The sequence below is a fragment of the Macrosteles quadrilineatus genome, unplaced genomic scaffold (assembly GCF_028750875.1).
Source record: "Macrosteles quadrilineatus isolate MER2022 unplaced genomic scaffold, UCM_ALF_1.0 Scaffold_4__1_contigs__length_99947679, whole genome shotgun sequence".
NCBI classification, from domain to species: domain Eukaryota; kingdom Metazoa; phylum Arthropoda; class Insecta; order Hemiptera; family Cicadellidae; genus Macrosteles; species Macrosteles quadrilineatus.
In genome coordinates, this window is record NW_026542597.1 from 93619684 (window position 1) to 93637828 (window position 18145).

The 18145-nt window shown below is 33.0% G+C and overlaps 1 protein-coding gene across 5 annotated transcripts in view; it reads left to right on the forward strand.

Moving 5' to 3' along the window:
- The window catches only part of LOC128993433 (monocarboxylate transporter 2-like), a 534836-nt gene that overhangs the window by 288167 nt on the left and 228524 nt on the right, over positions 1-18145 (forward strand). For 2 of the 5 annotated variants that reach the window (XM_054417321.1, XM_054417322.1), the window contains exon 1: positions 15236-15289. The exons of the other annotated variants lie outside the window; for them this stretch is intronic. In XM_054417321.1, coding sequence (XP_054273296.1) covers positions 15255-15289 — 35 coding nt within the window. In that variant the 5' untranslated portion in view covers positions 15236-15254. Of the gene's footprint in view, positions 1-15235; positions 15290-18145 lie in introns of those variants that run through there. 5 annotated transcript variants of the gene reach the window in all.

An 18145-nucleotide genomic window follows, 5' to 3' on the forward strand; every position in this document is an offset into this window, starting at 1 on the left:
CATAAGATCAACGTCGTGCCACAAATAGGCCATTGTATGCTTATTCCTCTAGCAATTGAATTGATCTCGAGCGATAAACAGTTTCAACTCTAAATTAATTATGTAAGCTACGTTATAACTGTGGTTGTGATCCCCAACTAATGCATGCGTGTTTTATCAGCTGGTGTTAGCTTAAGATAGTCTAAAATATATGGGAAATCCCTGTTGAGTGTTGATCTTTTTAACTGAGCTGGACTTGAAAAATAACGATCCGATAAACCTTATAACATATCACAAGTACATGTTCATGTACACACCAATTTTTCCCCAATATTGTATCATAAGTCTACCCATTTTACAAGTTTGATTCTACCTAGAAAACATAACAACATCGACAATAGGTGCTTAGTTATACCTTCCAACATAATTTGTTTGATAAAACTCAAAACAGATTAATTTCCCTTTTGTTTTCCGATAAGTTAAAACACGTTTAAGTGTGGTAGAAGCAGACGAATGGTTTTAATTAAAACACGTCGTAATCATGAATGCGTTCCACCTCAGTGTTCTGTGTGGTATTTTAATTACTTGGGGTGATAAATTGGCGTATCCAAGTATAAATTTGTAAAAAAATTAAACCATTTTAGGCTATATGAAGCTCAAACATTGAATTGATTCAGTAAAAAAATTTTTATTTGGTGAAAAAAGTTATTCTGTCAATTGTGTACACAATACATTGCATATTTTTTAAACATATGTTAATGTGGTTCGGATTTGTTTAATCTATTTTAACTTATCTTATGCCAATCTACACGTTTCATTATTTCAGTAAATTCTCTATTCAACAAATAAAACTCTCTACAAAGACAAATAAATCACATTCAAGTGTCTAGTAGTCACATTGTGCCTGGAGTGTAGCTTCATCTAACCTGCAGTAAATATATCCAGCCAGCCCAGTAATTGACAGTTCCATTACACTAACTTACAACTACGATTTCACTGTGATGAGGACTTCAATATAGTAAGCAAACGTTTCCCTACCGTATCCACTCAACTACTCACAAACCTTAGTGAACAACAAAATGTCTGGCCAAACATTTGTTTGAAGACCATCAAACGTAGCACAACGTGGAAATAGTATGCTGGTTGGGGCGAAATTAACAGTTTAAAAGCATAGCCTACATATGTTTAAGCAGGTATAGGTTTACTTTAATATAGCTCAAGAATGACTGAGGCAATACTAAACAGTTTTTATTTGATAAACCCCCCTCTCTCTTCAGTGTGAAGCAAGAGTGAAGAATATTGTTTGTCAAACTCCAACGTCATCCATATTTACTACTTCCTGAAGTTGGCTTGTCAATGCTATTTGATCCTCTTTCCGTATTTCGTCCCAATGTAAATTTACTGAAACTGTTTCAACTACTTTCAGAAAAACAATTATGTTTTACATTTTCTGGAATTAAGTAAACGTGGTTTGTTCTAAAACGTCCGAAATTATTGTTTACTGCTATTAAAGTTTCTTGAAAACTAAGCACATACTGTACATCTAATAATATTTTAAAAATGTATGGTTAACTTAAAAATAAAAAAAAATAAAAAAAATAACATTAAAAAGCAGATTTTTTATTACATTTCACTGCCATCAATAAACTAGAACGTGTTTGCTTGATCGATTTTGACCGTCTTTGTAACTTCTTCCCTATCAAAGCTTTAGGTACCCAATATTAAATGCAACATTAAATCATTAACCGTTAAAAGTTTTTAAATATGTACTCACGAACAACTATAAAAAAACACATTTACTATACATACTATGATGTAACGAAACGTCAGAATGTTCTTTCTAGAAACGCTCAGTGCAACATATCGTCCAGAATAACTGAACGGCTGCACTTAACCACTTATAAGTAGAAGCAATTAATACTGGTCAACGTGCAGTGCAGAGTAAATATATCAGTTGTGTAGAGCGAGTCCTTAACCGCGACAACTGGTTACTGGTGACTGTAGGAAGCATAGAAATACTTGTGAGTAAATGTCAAACTGGTCACACAATCTTTAAAACTAACGTATTGATAACACATGTTTTCGAGGGATTCACATCAAAAGAGAATGAATTTGACTTTGCCACTTTGAAGATACAATGTAAAGTACAAGTACTGTATGTATATAAAGTTTCCTAGCACGTGTAAGATTGCATGTAACCGGGCTTAAAAACTTATTGGCTATCCAGAATTGAATTCAAGTAGGCCTAATTATATAGTCAATCTGTTTTATCGTAAAAATTATGCGTCTTGTTTATCCATCTTTCTATTACGTAAACACATAAAACAACCGGACCAGATTATCTTAAAAAATATTTATTTTTGTAACTAGTGGGTGAAGTGGCACTTTGTTCCACAAAGAGAGAAATGTTTAAACTTGCCTACGGCTCGAGTGGAAATTTCTTTAGTTTAGCAAAGGCAGTTTGCACTCGTGTTACACATAATAGTATTCCTAGTTACTATAAATCATGTAAATAATTATAGTCTTTCAAACACTGTACAATGCATCTTTAGGTTACGTTAAATCCAAACATTGAACGAAATGGGAAACGCTGCACCAGCTGATCTTAGTCGTAATATATTTAAGCGTTGCTAGCTTATTTTCAAGCCTACACGGATTACATGCATAATAAAATCACGCTGTTTTGTGTTGTTTGGTTGGAATACTGGTGTGCGCCAAAGTAAAAACTGTGCGCCAAAGTAAGGCTCTCTGTACTATAATCTGTGCAAGGAAGCCCACTTTGTCGGACGACTGTAGGAAAAGATATTAATTGACATACACCAATTACTATCATTATCATTAATCAAGATAGGGATGCCACCTAGTAGCGTATTTTAACCTAAATATGAGTGAAATATGAGTGTATAATGGAGTAGTATTATCTGTGTGGCTTTGATACTGACTAAAGTCAGCTGTTCCAATAGCTTCAATCATTTATGGCAATTTATGATCAGGGGCAGCTGGATCCGATTTTGAACCATCGAAAAGCTACAGACTTTATTTAGGATCGACCCGGGAAAATTTTAATTACTATGCGAGCACTATAACCACTCAGCTAACCGCCTACAGAAATAATTAAATATATAGGTAAATATCAACTTGGTTTACTTTTAAGTACACAGTGTGTAAGTTTATAAACAGTTTACAGACTTTTATATAGGCTTATAAAGGCTATACAGTTTATAAACTGTAAGTTTACCTCATAAACTTACAGTACAGATTTGAGTACACCCGTAAACAGACCTGTAGAGGATTCTGCAAGCTACAGCTAAAAAGGTATTTTCTTGTAAAATTTTATCAAGGTGACATTTCGGGCAACATTTTTGTTTACTGTTCACATCGGGCAAGATATCGCGATTGGAAAAGGCAGACTTAAGGCAATCGGATTAACGGCGTCCGGTTGCAGGTTTAATGTCATTGGTGAAACTTTCAACTGGTTGCAGCTAAGCTGATTATAAGATGACTCTATCCCAACATTCCACACGCGGTGGGCTCCAAACATTGAAACCCGATTGTTTATTTCCCTTTTACAAAAACTATAGAATTTGTTTTCAATAAGTAGGGTTTCAGGCAATGTGTCACGAACATTAAACCCATGAATATAGCATTTAGTTCAGAGAATGATATTCAAATGTTTTTTTACAATATAATGAATAGTTTACTTTTCTCAGGTTGATCAAGACTAGAAAAAATAAGAAAGAGTAGGCTTACCTCAGCAAAATTACTGAAACCCCTGTTTTAAATGTCCGATGTATTGTGTAGTATTGAATTCTCTCTGCCAGTACAAATTAAAAATCAGTAATCATGACTGTTAAACGTGTTTCAGAAATATCAGTAGGTTTTATTTTTCATATTTACAGTTCTTTATTTACAATCGATGTTGGAATGATAAAGATGTTTGTTGTCTTCTGAACTATTATGGACAATTCTCCATTACTGATTCAATAGCTCACAATAGCATAGCTACAAAGTTTAATTCATCCTAGATGTTTCGATCTGTAAGCGTGATGAAAAGTGGTGTAATCTGTAGACAGATAGGCTATTTCCTATAATATTCTATAATTTCTCAAGAAATTCTTTTTTATCTTTTATTATACTAGATTATTATTATACTTATCATTCTAGATAGGTCAATTTTATTTTATTATAAATATAGGCCAACGCATAATTATAGCTAGGCCTATACTAACACTTCTGTTAATAATTATTATTATCACCTACCTTCTGTATTCCTAAAGAAATTTGCATCACATGTATAGCATAAACCGACTTTAAATCTTAAACAAGGTTATCGGTTTTTTGTAGCTGAAAATCATCAATATTCAGACCATTGATCACGAACGCCATGAATATGTAGTTCCGTAGATCACATACGATACGTCATGTTATGCCAATAAACTAAACAAATCACTCAGTGCAAGTTTCAATTGTTATATGCCAGCATATCTGAAAAACTATAATATAACCCCCATCCCCCATTATGTAATTATCTAAAATTCACATTGGTTTATTATTTGAGTATTTTTATTAACTTATCTTCTTAATAATGCAGTAATTTAACGTTTTAAATAAACATATTCCCTGTTGATGTATACTAAAATGTGTTTAAACAAGTACAAACAAAAGATTACGTGTTATCCTAATGGTTATTTAATCCTAATTCTCAGCTAATAGTTTTTCTTATACAGCTAATTTTGCATGTCATGAAAAAATGAGTATTCTGTCTAATGTGTACGACGTACAGGCTTGCATTAAACTGTTTGTTTATACTTTGCATGTATTTTTTTTAATCTGACAAATTTTCATTTGCAATTTGAAGCTAGTCAACCCTATTCTTTTCGATGGATTCTCCTTTCCTGAAGGTATTCCGGGTGGGGCCTACTCCTATTGACTGTCACGCTACTCATCTCAATTTATACTTGGCTTAAATACCTAGCTTCGTATGGTTGCCATTTCAGTCTAAGGTAAAAGTAGAGTACTTTAAAATACTAGACAAACAGACCGCAACAGCCATTTGTAATGAATCTTAACACAAATCTTAAATGAATGCGTATAATTGTCTCACCACGTCATTTGGCCAATAATACGGGTAACGAGTCACACTTGAGTCAAATTTATATTTGAATAGAAGTTCAACTTTACACATTGCTAAGTGGTTGACCGGTCTAATCCTGCAATACATCCACGACAGCTAAACTGAGACAGTTTATCCCCTCATATACAACACTTAGTGCAACCGCTGCAGCCAAATGCACTTAATGTAAGACTTCTGTTAACGTTCGCTCATTTAGAAACACACAATTGCTCAGAGTCGTTCTATTTTAGAGTAATTTATTCTCCGGATTGGGTGTCTGGTAAAAGTAATCTCTTTACTTTCTATCTACAATAGAAAACATCTACTGCTTTGACATTTCTTCCTAACAGAGACAATCATAATAGACTTCTATAAGAGGTATTCTATTAGAGATTCAAAAGTTAACCACCATTTTTGAAAATAGTGGTCTTTTTAGCGAATTTCCCTATAGGGAAGTAGCTATTACCGTAGGTCTCATGGTAAGACCGGGACCGATTTACTTTTTCATTTTGGTGTCCCTAAAGGCCAAAAACAATATTCGTTCAAATTTTCATATATATATATATATATATATATATATATATATATATATATATATATATAGACATATATATATATATACGTCCGTGAACGCGATAACTTGAGTAATCTTTGTCCGATTTTGATGAAAATTGGTTTGAAGGTGTAAGGCGGGATAAACTTGAATGAGTTCGCGATCCAGCATGATCGGACCATGGGAACAGGATTTTATGGGGGGTTTTATGGGGTAAAAATTGGTTTTTCTCACTTTTGACCCTCAAAACACAAAATTTTCCAATTTTTCTCTAAACCTTCTTAAAGAGCTTAAAAAAACAAACAATTCAGTATATCAAAGTGTTTTTGTACGGTTATTGGTTACGGAGAAAACAAAAAAAAAATTTAAATTTAAAATTCCCATGTTATTCTTATGGAGAATATTGTAAAATGTTGTAGTTTGCTTGTTTATGGATATCTTTTGATCAAACTTGGCAAATATATTTATTTTATACTAAGCAATAATTATTTTACTTAAAACACACTATTTATTAGTTTCCTTGTAGCAGCAAACCTAGGTACTCGTTAAACCTAATGTTATTTAAATAGACCAATTGAAAATCAATTCAGCCAAATGGAAATTCGCTTAGACGGCAGGTTTGCTGCGGCGGGGGTATTTTAGAGGGGAATCTTTTATATTTTTAACGTCTAAAGGAAATTGTTTCATTTTTTATTACACTATTTCTCTAAGTTTTATAGTTTTCGAGGTAAGAATGAGGCGCCGTTGAACTGTTCACCCTGTATTAGTGAGTATTAGTGCTGACTTGTTGTCTGGACTATTATGTATATAGGTTTGATCCAAGACTAAAGGAACCAGTGATTCTATCAGCTCTATGAACATCTTAACAGACATTTCAGTGAATCAATAAAATTGTATAACATCCATACAATCAATCTAAAAGGAACTATTCCATTCAAACAATCGCTCATGTGAAAATATGTAATGTTTAATTTAAAAAAAAACTGATTATTTATAAGACGGTTTAGATCACGTGACATAGTTTTCTTCCTTGTTTCCCTAATCCTGTTTTGTTGTCAGAACACTGTTTGTCCTACGCTAGCCAATACTGTCCGCAGAGAGACGGTAGTTTATCCTCTCATAGACTACACTCTTAACTGCATACACTGCGCCAACTGCACTTTTGCGGGCTTTCGGGGATTATTTGTGGTTCTCTACAACCAGAGGTACTTAGATAATTACACAAGCTACAACTATCTTAAGCTTGATGGTTTTTGTTTTAATCTTTTGGGACGTTATAATTTACACACTAAAGGTTTCGAATGGTTACTTATAGTAACTTAACTCGCGTAAAGCTTAAAATGTGTATTTTTATTGAATGAAAAACTACGATTATTTTTGTTCCTCATAGTCGTTAATTCACAACCTGTTTTACAAGAAAATTAATAAATAACTGATTTGCCATTACAGGACTGTATTATTGAAGATTATCTCTGTATACAGCAAGGATACTCCAAATTATTGTTCATATTTTCATCACCCAAGTGAGATTACTTGAAATAGCTAATAGACTCTCAAGTTCTATCAATCAAACAAAACATACATTTTTTGAAACTTTTACCTATAAAGTGTTTTAATAACACTCTCTCTTTCATCTCTAAAAGTTACCACGGAGTAAACAAGAAAAATAGTACAAGCTTAAACTTAAATTATTATAGACTCCAAATTACCAGTAGGCTAAATATGTAAATTAACTATGAGAATCGTTAATGATTAATTCAACTATGTCTGTCTTTTGAGTTTAATTTTTAGCAATGAATTGCAGCAGCAAATGATGTAATTTTTCCCAATTTGTTTAGGCATGGTCTTCGGCAGAAGATTCGACAATACACAGCAGTTATACAGACTTAGAATATAACTGGTTCACAGAACTTGTTCTCGATTCTAATTTAAAATATAATTTTTAACCGGTTTTCACGTTAGGTTTAGAAGTCGTAAATTTTTAAATTTGATAATGTTTGAAACTACATGTATACCCCACAGGACGAATAAAATACTTTTTTCTACCAATGGAATTTCCCTCAACAAGGACGTACTTAGACCACTTTAGCGACCACTAGACCACTCTACCACGCCACTGCAGATTGCTAGGTAGATACCAGACAGTATAGCCGACACACACCACTGTACCTTCCTATCTAGGAGGCTTATTTATTGGTAGTGTACACAAGTGCTCTACATCCACTACAGCTAATTTATACATGTGATTATAGCGGCTACACACTCGGACAAAGAACTGTTACTGGTCGAGGTAGGAATTGAATCTGGCGGTTCCTTAAGTTCTTGATCTTTGGTAACGATAGATAACTGGCTGTAAAAATATATTTATGGATATTTAAAAACTTTACTGTTAACTATTGGTTTCATTTAATATTTTTTTTCCTGATGGTCATTTTCTTTTCCTCTAGAGCTCCTTTAGTAAGCAAACTGGAAAATAACTGAGGTATAGTTTGTATAATTTTCTAAGTTACTATTTGGCTTGTTAGTTAGCTAATACTGGTCAGGAGTAAAAAGAAAACAATCACTTGTGATGAAATAACTGTAACAAGGGTTTGATTGGTCAAAAAAGAGCCAATCTGTGTCTGTTTAATTTATCAAACGACAGACAAAAGTCCCCGTCTGTGATTATACGTAATTGTACCTCTCTAAGCTCCTCTAGAATGAGTGCGGTTTTAGAAAACGTAATATACATAATGATTACCAGTATAGTTTTATGTTTCGGATTTCAAAATTAAATTAAAGATTTATACTTTATACAGAAACGAATATTAATTTTATCACATTTAATAATTCTTCTTTGTATTTCCTTTTGGATTAAATCAAGCCAAAATGTAAAAATTTACTTGTTAATTATTTACAAGCTGCAAAACTAAATGAAAGAGTGGCTAGACACATGCCTCATAATCGCAATGACCGTAACCTAGAGCATCGTTTTGTCTTATGTTTCTGCAGTATTTCCACCTTTCTTATCCACTTTTACACGGTCCAGAAGATGAATAGTTGAAACCAGTCTTTCTGAGCACACAGTAATTGCCAGCGTCCACTCGGTAGATCAGCTGACTGTGACAGTGACGGTGCCTTATACAGCTGTTGTGTCACCGTGTAGGGAGACCCACTGTAGACGTCGCGGATATGGAATTGGAAAATTAATGCACTACAGCGTGCCATGTAGCATGATTGAAATAAACTCACATTTTGAATGCACTTGTAATGTAATCGAACATTTGGAAATATTTTTAAATTGATGCATTATATGCTTGTACATTTGTCCTTTGTACGTTTCAAGCTATGTGGTTATTTTGAGTGATTAATCAAACAAAAGATTCGACTTCCGCTAAAAAGGGAGATTTTTCTTTATTACCGAATGTGGATGCTAACAAGATGTATTAACACATAAATATGAATGCAAGATGAGCGTGCGAATTTGTTTTGTTACCCAACCCTCTTAAAATACCACTAATTAAGGATAGATGGTTTCAAGAACCGTAACAAAGCTATCGAGTCTCATGAGGATCGAAGACAATCCAATCGTTGGGAGAACACTTAAACAACTCACCTACATAAAATTAATAATACAAAACTCAAAATAATTAATACTGTTTCGTTTAGAAAGTACGCATACACAGGTTCCTGAACTGTAAAAACTGTGTGATACACCTACTTTTAAAAGTATTTCAATTGAGATTGGATCAACAGTTAAAGAAACTATCTCGACATTCCCTATGATTAATGAAGAACTCTCGCACCACATACCGATGGGGTAAAAATGCAGTTCCTTCAAATAAGTCCGTAGTTTTCTCGAGGTATTGGCGGCAAAAAACGTAACAATTACTGCGAGATTGAGATTATTATCACTCCGTTCCCGCGCTGTCACCTGCCTCTACCTACAAGGCCTGCTAACTACATGAACTGACATGGGAATCTGTGAGGCATTGTAAACCTATTGTAAAATGTATTCGACGATAGTATCGTGAAGTGTGTTTAATATTGTAATAAATTTGACTAAGCTTAACCAATAACAACAGAATAACTGCGTGGAGGTGGAATCCTACATGAATTGCAGTAGATGAAGCAAATAGCTGAGTTGGTGTCAGATTTGATCGCTTCACCGGTATTGGAAACCTTCATTACGGAATTTCTTATAATATTGGCATTGAAATTGTATGTAGCCTATGGCACCTATTTGGAGGGACGTAAAAATTTGTTACGGCAATGATAACTATGGTAAACATTAATACATTTAAGTTTTCTTTCATTCAACATTAACGAACATTCTTGAAAAAAAAACACACATACAATTATTACATTTATGAGGAGACGTTATATTTGCGACTATCTTTTACTACTCTTTACTCGTTGTATAGTTTTATGAACATGTAGTAAAGAGTGAATTTAGTTTATCTTTTACTAGAACGAACCCTTTGGTGTCTTAATTCTTGGTAAAAAGCTTACATCTGTCTTAGCAATTTAAATTGCAAATAAGAAGTGAGGAAAGTGCCATGGTTCATGGTTATTATTCATTAAAATAATTCTTTTTTAGTTAAGCTATAATTAGTTAAGTCTTTGTTTATAAATGTGTAAAGCAATGAAACTAAAACAAATGTATCTTCTGTCATAACTTTTTAGGATGTTCCCCACATTTGTTTACTGTGATGCATTTAAATAGTAACATTTACCTGCTAGATTGTTTTTCACCACACGTTTTACTGCCTCAAATTCACCTAAGAACGTAAAGTACTCATTAGATGATGAAGTTGGTTTTGGACCAATAATTCTGCGACTCCATGACGCCGGCGTACAATTGCATGTCATGGTAGATAATTAGATTCTTTTATTGTGACTTAAGTATAATTAACAGGTCAACCTGTTACAGATCATTGTTCCAACATAATGTTATTTATGATTCAAGTATATAAGCCTACATAAGTAACATTGGTATAGGAAAGATTGTGCAAAATACACGTATTATTCCATTCATTCATTTATTCTAAAAATGAAAAATATCTGGAAAATTTGCCCCAAACTATAAGCGTAAGGATTGCTGACTCATATTGAATTGGATATGAGAATGCATCTAAAATTATAAATGTACTCAAATTTATAAAGAAAATAAGTGAATTCATGCCAAAAAAGTGTACTTTGATAGGTTCCTCACACATAAATAACAATCGCAGTTGAAATAAAGCCAAAGATTTTCTATTTCGAACCTCTAATGCACCCGATAATGTAGCTGTTAACTGTCTGCACAGCTGTTAGTAATTGTGTTTCAAGTGACCACAGGAATGGCAGTAAACCGTTTACTGTGGTGACATTTTATACTCAGACAAACTATTGCGTTGTTTATGGCTGAACATAAATTCAAAACTAACAGTGTTGAGCCATGTTCAGGTTGAGCTGTTTTTGTGTGGTCTTATGTTCTTATTTGTAATGTTTAACTACGATATGGTGGGTGAATAGAGGTTCATTGTTTAGAGATTATACATCCTTAAAATCCAGCGCATATGAGAGTTTCGAATATTACAAATAGTTAGTCATCTTTTGAAGAAATATCAAAGTTGAGCAAGCAAGCATTTCTTAACCAAAGTTTGGTTGAATCTTTATATATATAAATTTTATGATGTCGGCCGATATGTTTCTACCTATTTCCTTTACACAAAACCTATACAAATTTTTAGTAAAAATCATTGGTTATAGCGCATGAACTCAATGAAGACCGCTATATTGATTCCAAGTGAACCTATTTCTGGATCCAAACGCACTTAGTCTTTGGTTTTCGATTAAAATTTATATCTAGCAAAATGCAGTTCTTAAAATAACAAACATTTAAAAAGTCCTAATTTTGGACCCTTCCCTTGGAAATCGTTTCAAAATGCAATGGCGTAGAAACATAAACTAACAGTAAAAATTAAACATGCACACGGCACAGAGCTTCCAATCATTATTTGTTCCTATATTAGACAAGTTAGCTCCAGATGATTGGCTGCAGCAGGCGCCATTGCCTCTGATTGGCTCCTGACTGATGTTGCTGCCAATTATTGTCACTAATTGTCAGGTGAGAAATTGTCTAGGTCAACGTCACTAGTCACATTCTGCAGTGTCTTGGTAGCCTTCTTATAACTGTTGAACACTGCCATGAAATATTGAATGCAATTTGTAAATGGTAAATTTAATACAAGTATCAATGATTGACATTCTTAGCCCAATGATAATAAGGTATAACTATTAATTAATATTTTATCTCAGTTGTTTTCGTTTACAAATATTTTTTCTTACAATCATATGACTCGATGTAGATAATTTTGGTGTGAATTATCTACATACTAAATTGAATTGCTCTATTACAGTGAGTTTATTTTTAAACTTTAGCGAAATAAATGTGTTTATAAATTTTCCAACTTACAAAATATGCGGGTTCTCTAGAGTCTGGCACTATCAAGAAATCTCTGATTATCAAGAAGTAAATATATTTAGTAATTTCAAAAGGGTTGCTCTTCAGGTGGAAAATTTGCTACTATTTTTAATACCCTGTATTTTTATAGAAAATGATGTTTGATTGAAATTCCACAATCATCATAAGCTAAGCTTTATTTTGGTTTGCAATATTATGGTGTTATCACAAGATAAAACAAAAACAAAATAAATTCACTTTTAAAAGTAGTTACTTAGTCAACACTAAAGCACTTCAAATATGTTTCTTGTAAAGGTATTACAATTCTAAGCAACCTTCAAAACCTAAAATTTAGCCGTATCTAATTTAGTTTTCCAGTTATCAACTAAAAACATTTTTTCCCCTTATAAAACGCATGTGTGTTTGCGATTCCGTTCGTATAATTTTAGACGCTGTGACACATAACGTTTAAACAACCTAAATGCCTAAATGTAATACCTAATGCCAAATTATGTCAGCAAAGCAATTTGCTACCTAAATTATTGGATTATTGAGGTAAAATTATATTAGATTACTTCGTGAAATACTAAGGTCGTGTAAAAGCGTGTAATTAGATGCACATCAACGAATAAATAAATAACTTCGGATGATAATATTTGAATACATTGAATTGATTCCTTTAAAAATACGTCTTGTCATAGTGCTGTGATAGCAAGAGAAGAAGGTATGAAGTAAACACTGAACCGGATACCGGGTCAATTGCGGAAGCTTATAACCTAATCCGAGAATAGGATGTAAGATTCGCCGTCGTTCTTTTATCTCAGGAAGTGCAGAAATCTGACGCCAGAACTTGTACAAACAACAATTTTGTTTTACCGCATCAGCGAATCTCAAACTTGTTGGATTTTGGCTTCCGTTCGTCCAGCAAGCAATGCGCAAAGTTACAGGTGAACATACGGGATTTGTTTTGATTTGATTTAAGGATATATACAATTAGGTCAAATAAGGATTACAGAGTAGTTTAATTTTATTGCAAAGTATGGAATTTGATATAATTTTACTATACAAGGGTACGTGGTGCGTTTGTATGGCGCAGTATGCAAATTGATGAAAACATTTAAGCGTTATTTAAATGTTAAATGTTAACATGTTAAAGATTTCAGTTTACCAGGTTAACAAACTTTGTTAATCCATATTGTTTTAGAAATTCATAAATTCTAGGAAAGAACGATTGAACTGGAAACTATTTGATACGCGTTAGATGTTTTAGGGTTATTATAAAATCCCTTACAAAAATAAGACTTAATAATTTATTTTAACTCTAAATTAGCTAATGTTCCTATTACTTGATTAACTGTGACAATGAGTCTTGATAAGCTGTTTTGGCGAACTTCTGAATTATTACTACCTGCTGCTAACTGTGTGATGGTTCCAAAGATCGCTAACCAAGTTAACACTGACATATAGAACGATATTCAAATTCAAGCGTTTCCCTTAAATTAAACCCACCCAATAGTTTTAATAAACACAATTAAATTGGCGTTTTTAATTAAATACATGAATTAAATTAAATTAAGAATTTAAACCTTTAAAACTGTATAAGAAGGTATAAAGGTTGCGTTAAGGTGATCGAAGATGATTATGGAAAACATAATTTATTGAAGGCTAATACCATGTCTTTGCATACTAAGCTCTTATAGAAGTACAATACATCGTGGTGATTCGTATAGCTTTATCCCAAAAACCTCTTTGTGTAGTTGATTTTCTCTTTTAATAGATTCATTTTTTTTCAGGTAAGCACCAAACACCATTCCCATGAGCGTACATGAGCGCCTGACAATCCAAACGGTAAGTGAACTTTCAAAAAATTAACTTTGGTAGCTACTTGGCTTTTATGAAACTCAAATAATTATGAGCACGCGTAATGGGTAAACATTATATCATCCTATGGAAATTTCAGGATCATGGGTGTGTATTTTGAAATAACAAAACACCTACAACATGAAATAGATAGGTTCTTCTGACAGTGTCATACCAATGGGTTAGGTCAAGTATCACATTATAAGGGTTGAAGGGATGGTCTAAGATGCCCTAGTGCAGGAGACAGTAAGTGAGCAGTGTTGTCAAATACAGAGACCATTGTGTCCAACACTTCATACTGAGTAACGACTACGACTTGGCGTCCTCCCTCCAGCTTAGCTTAACTCACTTTTCTCTAGTTTAAAAAAAATATTGCTTCGTCATTTTTACTTAGTTCAACCACTAAATATAAATATTACATCGTTTGATTGGAAATGTTTTCATGTCCCACCTTCACATCCTAGGATGCTAGTTCTAGCCTGGAACTGTTTTACACATTACTTCAGACTAGTCCTTGAGGGTTGCGGGTTGCGGCATTCTCATATTGAAAAAATCTATTGACGATTAGCGGGACTTGAACAGTGGTGGGGGATGATTGTCAGGCATAACCATCGATCTCTATTATTACTACGGCATAACTGACGATCTTGAACTGTTTTGTAGAAAACGGTATTGATCAAAATCATTACAAACTTCGTTTGACTAAAGCTTTATTCAATTTTACCTGGATTGAAATTTATTAAGTTATTTTTTGTATGTTAAGGATGAACGCATAAAAATAAGGATACTATTCTAGTTTAGAAAACTTTTTGCCATTTTGATATGTGTTATTAGCCTTTAGAATCAATATTTAGTATTTTTATTTTAAACTGTCATCGGAAAGCTCGCAACGTAGGTCATAAATAGTTCACGATTCTATTTACCTACACTACATAACCAGTTAGCCCCTATTGCTATAGATTATACTTACCTCTGACAATGATTGATCTACGTTCCCACACCTTTGTTGGGCGGGATAGGTGTCATGTAGTGGGTTTCTCCTGATTGTTTTTGTGATTGTGTTTGAAAAAAGTGGTTAGTTGTCTTCGTAAATTGCTTCTTTAGACCATGGTTAGAAGATGGTCAGCTACAGTATACTTTACAGTATACCTCTTCTGATCATCATTACCCGTGACCGCGTAGTCCGGTAGATATTGAGGCAGGTCCACGTTATCAGTGTCTGTGTGTATGTTGCGCGGGTGCGCGGGTGTGCGCGTACGAGCGCAGTGTCTCAACACTCAGCACTCAGTATGTGTTGTGCCATGGACGGGTGAACACTACACATGGCCATAGCGCCGACGGATGACGACTCTTCCAGGTATGTATACATTTATTATAATTATCTTATAACAGTATTAGATTTATAAAATAATATATTATTTGTTATAAATTAGTTGTTGGTGAAAATTATGTAATATTCTGGTTCAGTTTCCAATATCGTTGAAATGTTTGCTTATATCAATTAACAGTAATCAACAGTTAAAATTATGCTTTTTTTAATTTAAGTAAAACGTAAAATGTTTCACGTTGCTCAAACTAATTGATAATGTACGATACATTCCTTTTGAACTCATGATAATTATATTAATCAAGTGAACGCCAATAAATATTTAGCATAACAATAGTAAGATAACCTAAATTGCATCTAAAATAGCTTTAAATAAAAGAACTGTCAACGTTTCGAAAAAAAAACACTACAAATTGTACGGGGGTTACAATAGGTTTATGTATTCTTTTAATTCATTTAAGTTCTTGTATTTTCCAGGTGGAAATTTGCAAATTAATGAATTTTGTTGGTCCTAATAACTCTGGCCATTGAAAATGGAATTGAGTTCAAAAATACATTATGTAAAAATGAAATTTTATTTTTTTGTTGCAAAGAAAAAAAAATGCTAATACTCCAAAAAAACGCCGGCAACTCGATACTCTTGCAACCTAAGCCGTGATAACGAACATACATTTTCGATAAGGCTTACTGGTGTTTATAAATATTTATTTTCTAAATTGTTTAGGCCTATACTGTAATATATTTCTCAAAGAGTTTTCAATGCTATATAGGAGTGTTCGGGTATGCTTAAAAAAAACTTTCATAAGGGATAAATATAAAATTTTAGATTCAATACAGACGTTTATGTTATAATAAATTTGTTAGTGATATAAAAATTTGAATTAAAACTAAAATATCAACAATCACTTTCCAAGATTAATTATAAAATGGCATTCATGTTTTTAATACATTAGCTATGCATTGCTTTGTGTTTGACTTTATCCATTAGCCTTATTGAACACTAATTGCCTCACCTTCAACTGGCTTATTGGCAATTCATACAAAGTCTATAAAGATAATAGCTACATACAATATAACTCTTTCGCATGATTTGCATTGCTCGTGTAGTGGTTGTACAAAGCGTTATATCCATTATGTTTTAAGTACAGTTAGGTTAATTTTAGAATACATTCTAGTGCAGGTGATTCCATTATATTTATGGCACACCCTGCATCTAATCGTGTCACGAGTCGCTTCCATGGATTTCTTAACTGTATTAACATATAGAATTTCTTATGATGTGAAAAACGAATAATGCTGTCTACTATTGGAAAGAGTTGGCATTTCCTTGTGAGTTGTAGTTTCGTTAATCTAATTTTACATTAAAGCTATTATAACGTACACGTAATAAGCTGAGATCAACTGAGATGTTTGCTAATTTTCAAAATCACATTCATAAAAATATGACTTGAATACGACGTTATTTCTATAAGAATAGATTTAATAAACGCAAAAAGTTATTTTTATCTATAATACCTATAGAAGTTTTGCAATGAATGAACCAATTAAAAGTTGTAAGGTGAATAGCCAGAAGCCGCGGTAGATGGAGCAAGAGACATCTTTCATTGAATCAACCTTGTCTTGAATATGACCCTTGTAAAAGTTTTGCCAACTTTTGATATAAAACTTTCGTCAGTGCTTCATCGCCTTCATATCTTATCGCAACGTCTGCTTCAGGCTTCTTTTTATAGATCACAACTTATTTAAGTCACATGTAAATCGAATGAGATAAGAAACTTATAACGCTAAAGAGAATTTAAACCGGCGGTTAGGGTGGTAGTGAGGATGGAATGTTTTATCTAAATGATCCTAGGATTTAAATTAAACCAAAAGGATTCAAGTTTCAAAATCAATATCAATCTGCTATTATTTCCCTCTACTTGCTGTTGTACCACCATAAAACATGTTCCAGTATGTTTTATCCATGGTATCACTTAGAATATTTAAATTAAATTTGATACACAATTCGTCAGTATTGTAACATCAAAGAGCAACTAAAAAATGTGATTGTTTCTAATATTTTTCTTTAGTTGTATAACCCTACAGAGATACTAAATTTTTAATGACAAGTTATTACTAAACATAGGAAAAGCATTGTTGTTCTTTGGTCGAAGGTTTGAAGACATTTACTTGTACATCACCGGAAAGAATACTAAGTATTCATGTTAAACCTTGATCTCTTTCTTCATATTCTTTGTAAATCTAAACACACTAGGCCTATACATAAAATGGAGCTTAGGAAATGAACTTTTAAATTTAAAACAATGCCATCTAAAGAAATACGATTTTTTTTTTAATTGAAAACCCTAATGTGGGTTTTAGTTTCCTATTTAAAATTGACTTTCCTTGTTTGCATGGTATTAATTTCAAAATGCATACGCCAGTAACAGAAGAAACGGGAAAGAATAACCAATCCTCAAAACATGTTATCTATTTAGGTGCCGAGTAATACAAATTTTAGTCGTATAATAAACTATAAGTGGTGGCTCATAAAACAACAAGCACTTTAAATACAACGTTTGATTGCATCTGCATGAAACTGCATCCCTTTAGTTGGCCAAAGTTTGAGTAAACAAAACAATAATCAAGACATGAACTCATAAGCAGAGTCAGCTTTCGACAGAGAATAAAACCATAAACTTTCATAGTTGCACGGACCAGCTTCAGCTCTCCCTCACTCCGATGTAAGTCTTGTAATGTAATCCAACTTGGGTATGCTGAGTGCACTCATAATAGTAAAATATTAGAGGGTACAATTATTGGTAGAGTGGGTAACTGTACACAACTTTCTATCCTAATGCAACTTTTTTGTAAACATTCAGATTTTTGTAATTTTTTTATAGTTGG